This window comes from Melanotaenia boesemani, chromosome 17 (genome assembly GCF_017639745.1).
Source record: "Melanotaenia boesemani isolate fMelBoe1 chromosome 17, fMelBoe1.pri, whole genome shotgun sequence".
NCBI lineage: Eukaryota > Metazoa > Chordata > Actinopteri > Atheriniformes > Melanotaeniidae > Melanotaenia > Melanotaenia boesemani.
Window position 1 is genome coordinate 14,575,291 of NC_055698.1, and position 12,244 is coordinate 14,587,534.

The 12,244-nt window shown below is 39.7% G+C and overlaps 1 protein-coding gene across 3 annotated transcripts; it reads left to right on the forward strand.

Annotated features, from left to right (window-relative positions):
* The first annotated feature begins 723 nt into the window (after positions 1–723).
* On the forward strand, positions 724–11,223 carry dync1li1 (dynein, cytoplasmic 1, light intermediate chain 1). Of its 3 annotated transcripts, none has more exons than XM_041967328.1 (13): positions 724–820; positions 2,751–2,824; positions 4,598–4,714; positions 4,826–5,056; positions 5,297–5,451; positions 5,693–5,786; positions 6,305–6,440; positions 6,523–6,634; positions 6,789–6,848; positions 6,987–7,031; positions 7,147–7,234; positions 7,320–7,442; positions 9,824–11,223. In XM_041967328.1, exons 1-13 carry the CDS (start codon positions 768–770, stop codon positions 9,940–9,942), a joined length of 1,407 nt encoding a protein of 468 aa, XP_041823262.1. In that variant the 5' UTR covers positions 724–767; the 3' UTR covers positions 9,943–11,223. The 3 variants fall into 3 exon arrangements, with proteins under 3 accessions (XP_041823262.1, XP_041823263.1, XP_041823261.1); XM_041967329.1 differs by lacking the exon at positions 724–820 and adding an exon at positions 894–998; XM_041967327.1 differs by lacking the exon at positions 724–820 and adding an exon at positions 2,317–2,504.
* The last annotated feature ends 1,021 nt before the right edge of the window (positions 11,224–12,244 follow it).

Genomic DNA, 12,244 nt, shown 5'->3' on the forward strand with positions numbered 1-12,244 from the left:
CAAAAATGTGTCCAAATCATGTATGAGGGGATTTAGCTTCTAAAATAGGCTACAAATTCATAGCCTACGCAAATGAAATGGTCTTGGAAAAGTTTCTTAAAGGAGTAGTACACCCAAAAATGTTTGTTTTTTAGTTGTAAACAACATGTTATTACTTAATTGTAATAAAAACCACATATACTGCTGATAAAATTGGGGTTTTTTATTATTTTTATTTATTTTATAAACAGGATTTTGTGGGTAAAAAAATGACTAATAACGCTTCAACAGGATAAAACCAGGTTATGTTTTTCGTGACATGGAGAGGTTATTTACGTAATGAGCAAAGTCTTGAACACTTTTTGATAGCTCTCAGAATGTGTTACTTTACTGTATTATAGTGAACTCAGACTTAAATAAAAGTGTTTTCAAGACTTTGCTCGTGAAAACCTACGTGCAGTCACAGATTCTGATGGTCACAGATTTTGGTGAAACACCTATCTTTGTAATTGTATTTCGGTAAACTTCTAAAAGTGTTTCACGTAAATGTAAAGTTACTTTGTCGTTGGTCAAAGTGTTTCAGCGTTGTACTTTTGTTTTTTAAATGCATTGTGACCATGTAAAAGTGTTGCAGTGGCTGTAAATTTCTATCACGAAAATGTAAAAGTGTTTCACTCGATGTAATATTGTTTTGCACTTCCCGGCCACCGTAGCATTATTAAGCCGTTGAAACGTTATTTGTTCAACAGTTTTATTTCTGCAGAATTTTCACAAGTAGTTGTAAAATAATGTTAATTCGACATACAGCATATACAGTTGATATTTCCATAGTGAATCCATGGTGAGTCAACACTACTTCAACTAGCTTTTGTTCAAATTTTTTCCACGTTGAATTAACTTTTTTTTCGTAAACCCACATTATTTAAACCACATTTAAACGTTTAATGTAAGTTGAATGCCAGCTGGGACACGTTATAACAAGATGTAAGAACGACAAGGATGGATCGACACAGCCAAATGTATGGTCAGGTTTACCAACTACATACACAATGGTCCGTAGACGTAGAAAATGTGCATATAAACATGTTTGAATGTTTTTGGCAAAAATGGAACCTCAGAACAACCTGCTGCCAGGCTCCATAGCTTTCCAGAGCTACTGGAGCTGGTCAGCGCAACAGTTCTAACGGCTCAAACTGAAAAGGATCAGGACCACCTTGTTAATGTGTAGCTGAGGGTATTCAGGAGGGGAAGTCTTCCCTCTGTGGCGTAGCTGCTCTGAGAATCTCGCTTTGCATCTTGCCAGTAAGCTGAGCTGCTGTCTGTCAATCATTTCTGCCTGTGCATCCCGTCCCGCCCACCGAAAGTAGGGGGTGTAGCTACACTTTAATCGATTTGACAGGTTTGAGTTTTTAGTTGGCTACAGGCAGTTTCCAGATGTAGAAATTGACATAGCCTATACTAGAGTAGAAACGTCATTTTTAACCTGAAAGAAAATTGATTATTTACCTATTAGTTTATTTGTGTACTTATTCTTTTTTTCTCCCCTCAGCAACCTCTAAACCCCAATAAATCTGAAGTGCCTTCAAATGCTACACAGAATTATAGCTTTATCTCCTTACAGGCTTAGGCCTGATGCTATTTAATTCACAAATCAAATCACTGATTTAGGAGGCAGGGTATTTAAGAGGATATTTTGTCTGAAACGGATTTGTGTGGTTGTTTTGGGACATCCTGATAATTTCTTTGGATAAACCAGTCACATAGCCTATTCGGTGATTTTTTTTTAAATAACGTATTACGGTGTTGTGCCATCACACTGTTGGGTTCATTATTCATTTATTTGCACTATAGCGAAGGAGAGCAGTGGGTTACATTTTTAGTAAATGTAATAAAACCTCCCCAAGATTGCAGTCCTTCATGTTTGTGCAAATGGTGTAATGTTTCAAGAAAGGAAGAACGAAAGAAAGAAAGGAGGAAGGAATGAAATGTTACATACATATAATTCATGGTATAATTAGCCTAATAAATGTTTAAGGAAAGTAGACTGGCGAGATATTTTATTAAAAATCATGTTTCCTTTTAGCAAACCTGAAAGATGGCATGATATGGAAGCAAATCATACAAACAAATAAATAAATTTGAAAAGCCAGTTTTACTTTAAATTAAGTAGTCTAATAGCCCTTGATTATGACAGGTTTAATTTTGGCATGGCACATCGCAGTAAACTCTGCCTCTACATAACTTGGTGGGGATGTTTAGAGTAGACTTTGCGGATGAGATCATCTCATGGAGCTCAAGCTTTGTGCCGGCGGACCACGCCCCGGCCCCGGCGTGCCGTGCGGTGCGCCAGGCTAGGTTAGCTCAGCACTGCTTCTCCTGCTACATCCGGGCGCCCTCGTTAGGTTTACAAGCCCTGCGAAGATGGCGACTTCTGGGAGGAGTGCATTATTATCCTCCACCTCAACTGGACCTAAGAGCACATTGGAGAACTCCAACCAAGAAGAGGATGATGGACAGAACCTATGGTGGGCGATAAGAGATTAAAGCTTGGTTATTGTGAACACAGTTTGGGGACGCAGAGAGCCCACTGTGTTTGGATCAGGATGGGTTGACAACTAGCCCGCTAATGAGGCTAGCTAGCATCAGCACCAGACTGACTGGTGACACATCGGCTCTATAGCTCTCTCTAGCCTCCTGCTGTCAGTCGTTGTTTATAAATGAATGAACACGCCTTGTTTGGCTGTGTTGTAACGGAGCTGCTCTGTCTGCAGGTCCGCCATCCTGAGTGAAGTGTCTACCCATTCAAGATCAAAGCTACCGTCTGGGAGAAATGTCCTGGTCATGGGTGGGTATCTGTGTATTTCTGCAGTCTCCTGGCTAGCCAATGGGCATCGTTAGCTCGGATAGCCCAGGAGTTGTTGATCATCTCTGCATTGTGGCTAAACTTAATTCTGCTCGATAGCTAAGCTAGCTGGCTCTGCACTACTGGAGCTTTTGTGTTCCAGCTTCGTGGCTGGTGCGTTGGCTGTCTGCGGAGGAGAAATAGACAGGTGCATTTTCCTGAGCGCCCGCACTGGGGCACGAGCACGCGCGCACACATACACACCACATCATCTTCTCGGAGAGACCCGAGCCTCTTTGAAACCCTGCAAGTCATTCTAGCATCCGACGATGCTAGTAGCGTCTGGGCTGAGATGACTGTGATTGGAGGACAAGTTAATGTTCTTTTGTACGGAGCTTTATGTGAGTGAAGCAGAGATGGTGCCCCCCCGCCCCCCGCCCTGCTAATGTCCAGGCGCACACACAAAACACACTATCTACACATCCGCCCGGGATAATCCGCAGCCTGCTACCCATTCCAGCTAATCAGCGAGTTGGTTACCTATGTATGGGGAGGCTGTGAAGCCATTTGCGTGTTATGCTGTCCATGACAACATCAGCAAGCTCTTCTTTATTGCGTCGAGTCCCCCTGTCGGTTTAGGTTATTATGACACAGAAAAAGAATGGATGCAGCTTGACCTTTTTAACACTCAAAAACAATCTAATGTCGTCAGACTTAACAATATATTTAGATGCAATATGAGGGCAGCTAATAAAGTGTATTGTTTTTAGGTCAAATAACTAAGGAGACTGTCTCATTGAAATACGTTTATATATTCCCAGTTTATTTTATTTAATTTTTTTTGCAATGAGCAATTCTGAAATATCTATGTTTGTGTTATTTATAGTAATCCCACATCATATCTTTTAACCGTCTATTACTTTATCTAGGCATATACTCCTATTAAAACGGTACAGGCCAGTAATGTATTGTCTTTTTTTATGAACATTTTCTGAATTATTATCATGATTATTAATTTGCCAAAGGCCTGGTACACACATTACGTTATTTTTAATCTTATGAGATTTTTCTATCTGGTCGAGACCTCATACATAAAGAAAAAAAAATCAGTTTTGATCGTATTGTGTGTGGTGTGCTCTGAAAATGCAATCACAGAGCAACACACACATAAAGATGCTGTTCTGCAACTCATCTACAATCTAGTCCTCTGAGCTGGACAAACGTTGAAACATAGAAGAAGAACCTTAGCAACCACCTGCAAAAAATGAAGAAGAAGAAACATAGTAACAACTGGAAAACACAACACAAATTGGCTCTAAAATATTAAAATATGTTCAATGTTCCCAGTTATTGACTACGACCCGTTTCGGAGCGGATTATCAGGACAAATCGGCTCGTAACACACCTGAGACCAAATGATGATTGGACAGGGAAATCTCACGATGGTCGGCCGTTTAACGTCCGAGGTCGGGAAGAGGCAAAATCGGGACAAAAACAGCCCAAATATCGTTATGTGTGTACCAGGCTTAAGGATGATATGGGTGTCCCTCTTTAGCAGAATGCAACATTTGTATGTTTCTCAGTGTGTTTTAAATGATGGCATTGTTGAGGGCATGACTATGTTTGCTGGTCATGTGGTTTTTTGTTTTTGTTTTTGTTTTTTTGTTGTTGTTGTTTTCCAGCATGTTGACAAATATAATAATAAAGGTAATCATTTACATTACCAACCATGTTATTGAGTGACCCTGTTAATTTCACATTAATTTCTGTGTTTAGGTGAGGTGGGCTCAGGGAAGAGCACCCTGGTTACAAAGCTACAGGGGGTTGAGGAGTACATGAAAGGGCGTGGCCTGGAATATTTCTATTTCAGTGTCCATGACGATGACATTGATGGTAACCAATGAATGCTTGTTGTTCATAATAAATTACATAAATTGCAAACTGTGTTTTCCTGTTTACTGGAGTGTGTTAAACTCCACCTGTTTTGCATGTCTGTGTTCTTAGACCAAACAAGATGTAACGTGTGGGTGTTGGACGGAGACCTTTACCATAAAGGTCTTCAGGGAGTAGCCGTTCCAGTGGACTCTATTGAAAACACGTTGCTATTGATAACGATTGACATGTCACGGCCGTGGAACGCCCTGGACTCCCTCCAGAAGTGGGCCGCCGTTGCTAGGGAGCACATTGACAAACTCCGAGTTGCGCCAGAAAAGCTGCGGGACCTGGAACACAAAAGTGAGTCATACAGACGGCAGTTGGACCTACTAGCAGGGGGTAAAAAAAAAGAAAGCAGTGTGTATTCAGATGTCCTCTTAATTGTATAAAACGTTAGTAGGATAAAGAGGTTCTGTACAAAAATTACATCAGACCCTCCTGTAGTTTTATCTGAAGTTTCAAATTGTAATTTCCTGCAAGTCTTGTGTACCTTGGTGTTATTTATCTTTTTTTTTCTTTTTTCTTTTTTTTTCTTTGTAGTTGTAAAACAGTTCCAGGAGTACACAGAACCGGGCAGTGGGGAGGACGGCACACCACAGAGAAGGAGTGAAGAAGAAGAGAGTGTGCTGCTGCCATTAGGAGACAACACACTTACACACAACCTGGGAATACCAGTGGTGGTTGTCTGCACTAAGGTACACACACATTTACTTTTAAGCTGACAGTGACATATGGACTATTACATTTTTGCTTTTAACTCAAAATTCAAGTTGATCTGTACAAGTGCAAGCTAAAATGCTTTACAGGGCAAAAGGGAAAACTTTTAAAGTACTCTCTGTATCTGTGCGTGTCTGTCTGTGTGTGTGTGTGTGTGTGTGCTGATTTATTGCGTCCGTTCACAAACTGACTTTTGCCACCTGCTTATCTTGTCCTCAGTGTGACGCTATCAGCACACTGGAGAAGGAGTACGACTACAGAGACGAACACCTGGACTTCATCCAGTCCCACATCAGACATTTCTGTCTGCAATGTATCCTTGAACTAACACAACATTGTCCCCTTCATGCAGGTGCAAAGCTAAACCTGACATGCAAACAAAACAAAACATATTATGTACATGCTGGGTCTCAATTGGGCTTATTGATATGACTGATGATGTAATTTTGGGAAAAGGTGATGGCATTTTTGCTTGATGTACTAGCTGCTGAAGGGTGTTGATAGGACTGAGAGTCCATCTCTGCAAGTTTTTAATTCACAATCCAAAGGTAGTTAATATGAGTTTGCTGCTATATTATTGTTGCAACAGTTTTAAGCTCTGTGAGTTATTGAACTGTTGCTTTGTTGCAATAAATAGATTTTCCATCCTCCTTCAAAATGTCTGTTTTTCCACATTTTCTTCTCCAGTCAGTGCTGAGTGGAAACGGTGCTGCAGCTTTCCAGGAAAATGGGTTTGAAACAAGATTGCAGTGCTTCTGTCCTGATAGCAGTTTGTTCAAGCTAGAATCGGTTTACTTATAGTCTTGAAAATATCCTTGATGGCTGTGTCAGATGGGGCCTCTCTGCTTTACACATCAGTGAAGGAGATGAAGAACTTGGACATCCTGTACAAATATCTTGTCCACAGACTCTACGGTTTTCCCTTCCACTGCCCGGCTCTCGTGGTGGAAAGAGATGCCATCTTCATGTAAGCCTGGTAGTATTTTGATACTGTCTCTCCTAGGGATCATAGAGCCTTCTTTTTTTTTCTTCTTCTTCTTTTCTTCTAGTCCGTCAGGCTGGGACAATGAGAAAAAGATTGCCATACTTCACGAGAACTTCCAGACAGTAAAAGCAGACGACACTTATGAGGAAGTAATAATCAAACCACCAGTTAGAAAGGTACACACAACCAAAAGATAATATTTTCAGACAAAGATATTGATTTCTACTATAATATAATGCATTAGCTTGTGCACCATCATTACAGCCATTACACTAAGCTTAACCTGGCAAATCCCATTTAATCATGTTTTTCTACCTTTCCTCTCATTAGATTGTTCATGAAAAGGAGATTCAGGCAGAAGATGACCAAGTTTTTCTCGTAAAGCTGCAGGTCAGAAAGCATTTCAGTTATTTTAATGGCAGTTGGTTTTTCTGCTTGTGGGTACACAAATCAAATCTGGATAAGGGTCTTGATATGGTAATTAAGTACTAATTGGTGTGAATGTGCATATTGTGCTCTAATTTGCAGTCGCTGCTTGCCAAACAACCCGCTGTCACAGCAGGGCGGCCAGTGGTGAGTGGTATCCCCCCTCCCCTACATACACACGAATACACAAGTTTTGGCTCACAAGTTGAAAGAAAGTGTCCATATGTGTGAAAGAAACTGTGTTGTGTGCTGTTGTTTATAGGACACCACCAGCAGGGCACCCACAGGCTCCCCAAGGACGAGTAATCGCTCTGCAGCGGCCAATGTAGCAAATGCCATGCCTCAGTCAGGTATGTGTACGGCTGCCTGTGTTTATTACTTCATCACTGCAAAGCATTTTGTTTGCTTTTTAACTCTAGCCTTTTAACACTACAGGTCAGACCAGTGAGGGTGTGCTGGCCAACTTCTTCAACAGTCTACTGACAAAGAAAGCGGGCACAGGGGGGCCCGGGACACCAGGTGGTGGTAACAACACTCCAGGAACTGTACGGAAGTCAGGTGAGAAGATTCACTCTGTTTGGTGGGCTCTAATTGATCTAATTTTTTCTCCAATAAAGAAGTTATTTTGTTGTGTTTGAGGGCTGAAATTCTATCCTTAGCCACACCTCATCACTTAAGTTCCCACTTGTCATCTTCACTTTCATACTCGTTCTTCACTTCAGACATAACTCTTGATAGAGCTTAGTATTTTTGGGTTCATCTAGGGCACCACAAACTCTTCACCATCACCTTTATGCTAGTTTGTTGCTCTGTTTTTTACTCCTTTACCATACTTACTGTCTTTCCTACAGTCTCACTATTGACACCATTCATATAATGTGTGTATGTGTATGTGCTAGTCAGAGGATGCTGGCCACGTTAAGGTGTGTGTTAGCAAGATTATTTCTCATTCATACCTGCTTGTGAATGGCCTATTTTTCTTTCCATTATCCTCTGTTATGCCAGCTTTCTGTTATGTTCATTCATCTCTACATTATGCTCATCCTTCCAATATGTCTGTCTCACCTGAGATGATCCCATAGCTATTTAATCACTTTTGTGCCCTCAAATGTGTTCTCTTGCATTTTATTTGCCAGTTTGCCAGAGTATAAAAGAATAAACACAACAACCATGTAAGGATTTACAGGAAGACAGATAGACATAGAGCATTTGTTGATGAGTTGCATCCTTTCCTTTAAAATACCCTGTCATCCTTTCATTTTTTCCATTTCCATTTTTTTTATTTCAATGTGTTCTTTGGCATGTTTCATTGCATTTCTTATCAGCAACATCTCTCCCAACATATGCACATGATTCAAACTGAGGCTGGGTAGTTTGAAAATGTTTTTCTTATCTCAACATGTACAGTAAATACTAATGTTCAAGCATTTTTAATTATATCGTTTAAAATTTTTTATGCATATACAACCATCCCAGGATCCATGTTAAAATTAAAGTTCATAAAGTCAAAGAATTAGAGTTAGTGTCCTCATAAAGGGGACTTTTACATTTCTGTAAAAAAAAAAAAAAGGTGTGCAGTCTGAGTCAGTTCGTACGAACACCCTGAGTAATCTTTCAGTTGTTGTTTGGTGGATTTTTCATTCTTCCATCAGAAGACTTCAATTATGTGCAACTCTTATATGCAGCTCTCTTTTTGAGGTATATGCAAAGATTAACGCTGATGTTTAAGTTGAGGGCTGTGAGGGTCATGGTAGAACCTTTAACTTGCTTCACTCCAGGGAGTGTGTTGTAGATTTTGAGCAGGACTGGAAATTAACCGCCACCATCAGCAGAAAGCAGGTGAATTTAATCAGTGAGGAGGAACATTGTTGGCTCTGCAAATTTTTTTATGTGCCATGCTTCCCTCCTCATATCAACTTAAGCTGCTTAATTTCATTAGGTGAGACAACTCCATCTGAAGAAAATGACCTAAACGTTCTGTTTTAGTTCCATCTGTCTGCAGGACAAAATCCATGGTGTGTATTTAGCTGTTCATCTCTAAACTTCTAGTGTTACATTTTATGGTGAGGACTGATGGGAAGTTGTGTGGCTGCGTTGGTGGCAAAAACTTCTATTTGAACTTTTCTTGGTCTTCCAAGCCTCAAATTGGCCTCTACAATTCTTGTTTTCTTTTATTTTCAAAGCCTTCTCCTGCTGTGCAGGGATCAATTATTTTTATTTTCAGAACGCTCAGTAGCTTCTTGAAGGAGCCAGTGGATGCTGATCATTAGGAGACATTATGAGGAGTTATTTTTACAGTTTTGAAATTTGCATCACCTGATCTTTCTGAATTATTACTGTGCTAACAGGCTCTTTTGGCTTCCTTTGGGTTCTCAAACTTTAGAATATGCTCTTATATATTTTGTTCTCAAAACTGTACAAAAAAAAAATACGTATCTATAATATTGAACTGATCAACTCATCCTCTATTCAGTTCAATGCTGACTGTAGCAGGAGCTGAAACCATTACGTGTGTGTGTGTGTGTATATATATATTATATATATATATATATATATATTAAATCAATTCAAACTGTTTTACCTCCTTTTTCATCTTAGTATAAGGGCCTCTGTCTTACTCTTGCAATGGTTTGCTTATCCTTGATAGTTCTGTAGCTATTCTTCCTTTTGCAAATGAGTTGAGACACAATGAGACCACTGACATCAATGCAGTCTTCTTAAAAGTGTGTATAGAATTATTTTGAAATGATCACTGTCTCACCCAGTTCTTATTTCAATCATGTGCATTTGCTTTTGTGCTTACTACATTATGGCTGAACCACTCAATGCTGAAAATCTGTCGTTAATTATTATACTGGCTAGCTTGCTCATGTGTTGGCCTTTGCTGTAATATAGTACTAATTTGCATGTTCATTTGCATCCTCCAACTCTTGCTGTAGGTTCCAAGCTGGGCCTGACTGACGTCCAGGCAGACCTGGATCGCATATCCAACCGGGAGACGGACTCAGACTTGTCCAATGCCAACGAGACCCCTGCCACTGACGGCCAGGACACATGAAGACCAACCAACACACATCATCCCCCTGCTTTCCTTTTCTCCCCACTACAGTCACCGTCCACCTCCTCCCTTCTTCCCTCCACCTTCACCCTCCACTTCATCATAAAGATGCTGGGGAAACGAAGGGGTGGACGTGCAGTTATTCCTCCCCCATCGTTTTTCACTTTCTTCTCAAGGAGAAAAACTCGCCATCTCTTCCCCTATGCCTTCCTTCACCCACACCTCGCACCTGCCCAGTCCCTCTTTTCTTCCCAGCTGTTATGCCGAGGACAAGTATTTGTCACTGTTACATGCAAGACTGTCTGTTACATGAGAGCATAGAGGGTAAGGTTGTGGAGATGTGAAGGTTTTGATGGGAGAAAGTGAGAGGTGGACTGAGAAAGGTCGACTGCAAGAATGAAAGTGAGGATGTTTTATCCATCAATTTATTGTGATGGTACAGTTTGTGTTTTTACTGTAGGGAAAGGCTGAAGACGCATGTGGAAGAAATTGCACTTAGGTAACATGGGGATGATCGCGCATGGTTTGAAGCCAGTTACATGTGGTTGGATGAAGAGATTGAGAACAAAAAACGAAATCCTGAAACAAACATGCAAACATTCTTTTTTTTTTTATTTTTAAAGATGAAGGGAAAAACATACCAGTATTTGTGTGTGCGTGTTTGTGTGTGCGTGTGTGCATGTGCGTCTATGTAAAAGTGTGAACAAGAGTGTGAGAAAGTGGCAGGTAGAGGATGAATAGGGAAGTTCTTTTGGAGAGGTTTTTTGTCAGTTTGCATTGCAACTAAATGGTAAAGATGTTACCATGCTCATACACTTCAAACTTTGCAAACTCTACTACTACAGCAGCTGCATCTGCTGGACTACACAACCAAATTTCATTAAAATATACTACAAAGTCAAATTTGGTATTCAAGCACTACGGTTAGTCATTAAACCCTGTTTTGTAATTGTAATCTGGTGCTTGTAATTGGTCGAACAGCACCTGTAGGTACTGCATCAATTTCAAACCTGTACATAACGGACAGTACACTGATCCGGGGGGGGGGGGTGTTAGTGGGTGGGTGGGGTAGCTGAGCTTTACGTGTACAGGAAAAAGCACTAGTGATTAAGTTCCATAGTTAACTGCAGGCAGGGTGGTGGTTAAGAAAGGTGGGGAGGGTCACATCAAGAATGTACAGTCATTGTCTCGCTGATTGGTCCTGTTATTTCAGAACTCCGTGTTGGCGTTTGTATAATCAGATCTGTCAATCAGTTAAATAAAAGGTGTATTTATTCGAAATCATCTGGCTTTTTTTCTTTTAAAGCTTTTTACACTATGAGTTAAAATAAATGTGTTTAAGGATTTGGATTAATAACTACTTGCAGGTGAACCTTTTGGGCTAGTAGCTTTTTAAACAGTAACAGTGAGCACTAACTTAATCTTTAAAAAAAATAAAATACTGGATAAGCTTCACATGTAGAACTGTGAAATACACTGAAAATGCACGGCAATATATTGTAAAAACATTTAGACTTGTAAGAGAATAAGCATTGATCTATAATTGAACTGCATTTCAATTAGATGAATTTCCGAGGACTTTTTTTTGTCTATTCCACAACTAAGAAATGGAATGCAGCCTGATGGTGTTTTAACAAGCATCATATGGTGAAGTACTCGCTTAAATAATACAAGTGTTATGTCATCCTAATATTCAACATTGACATTGTATATATTGTATATTGTCCTTATTTCATCCAGCCCTACTACCTGGTAATTTATTTCCTATAAGATTGCTCAGTTATTTCTTACATTGACCACCATATGTATGCTTTATAAAATATAACATATGATGTTATGAGAGGATAGCATTATTCCTATTGCAACCAAAAAGGTTTATGTCAAGAAACAGGAAATATCAGCATAATAATAGTAATTATGAACTATATATTTGCCCAAAACTAACAACTTCTCTTAAAGTCCCAATGATATTAAAAATGAGTAAACTTACCCAATATTTAAAATGAAAAAGGAAAATGACCCCTCCCTATGCTTGATTCAAACAACAAATTGAAAAAAATATATTAAAATTTCCTTGTCCTTTGGATGCATGTTGACTTTCCACAAATTTTTATTACCCAAAAACAGACAGGTTTATTTTTTAAATAAATATGCCACTATCAACAGATCTTTGTGGTATTGTCCATGATTGTTTAGTTTTTGTTAGGTACATTGTTGTAACTGCAGGAAATGCTATCAGTGATACTTTGGACTTAGACCCTTGCTAGCTTGTAGCATGTGTCACTCAACATGGACATGCTCT

Excerpts from the sequence above, each read along its gene's own strand:
- dync1li1 (XM_041967327.1), top strand. The coding sequence starts at position 2,401 with ATGGCGACTTCTGGGAGGAGTGCATTATTATCCTCCACCTCAACTGGA. Across the intron at positions 5,452-5,692 it reads TGGTGGTTGTCTGCACTAAG|TGTGACGCTATCAGCACACT; the intron begins GTACACACACAT and ends TCTTGTCCTCAG. Across the intron at positions 6,441-6,522 it reads GAAAGAGATGCCATCTTCAT|TCCGTCAGGCTGGGACAATG; the intron begins GTAAGCCTGGTA and ends CTTTTCTTCTAG.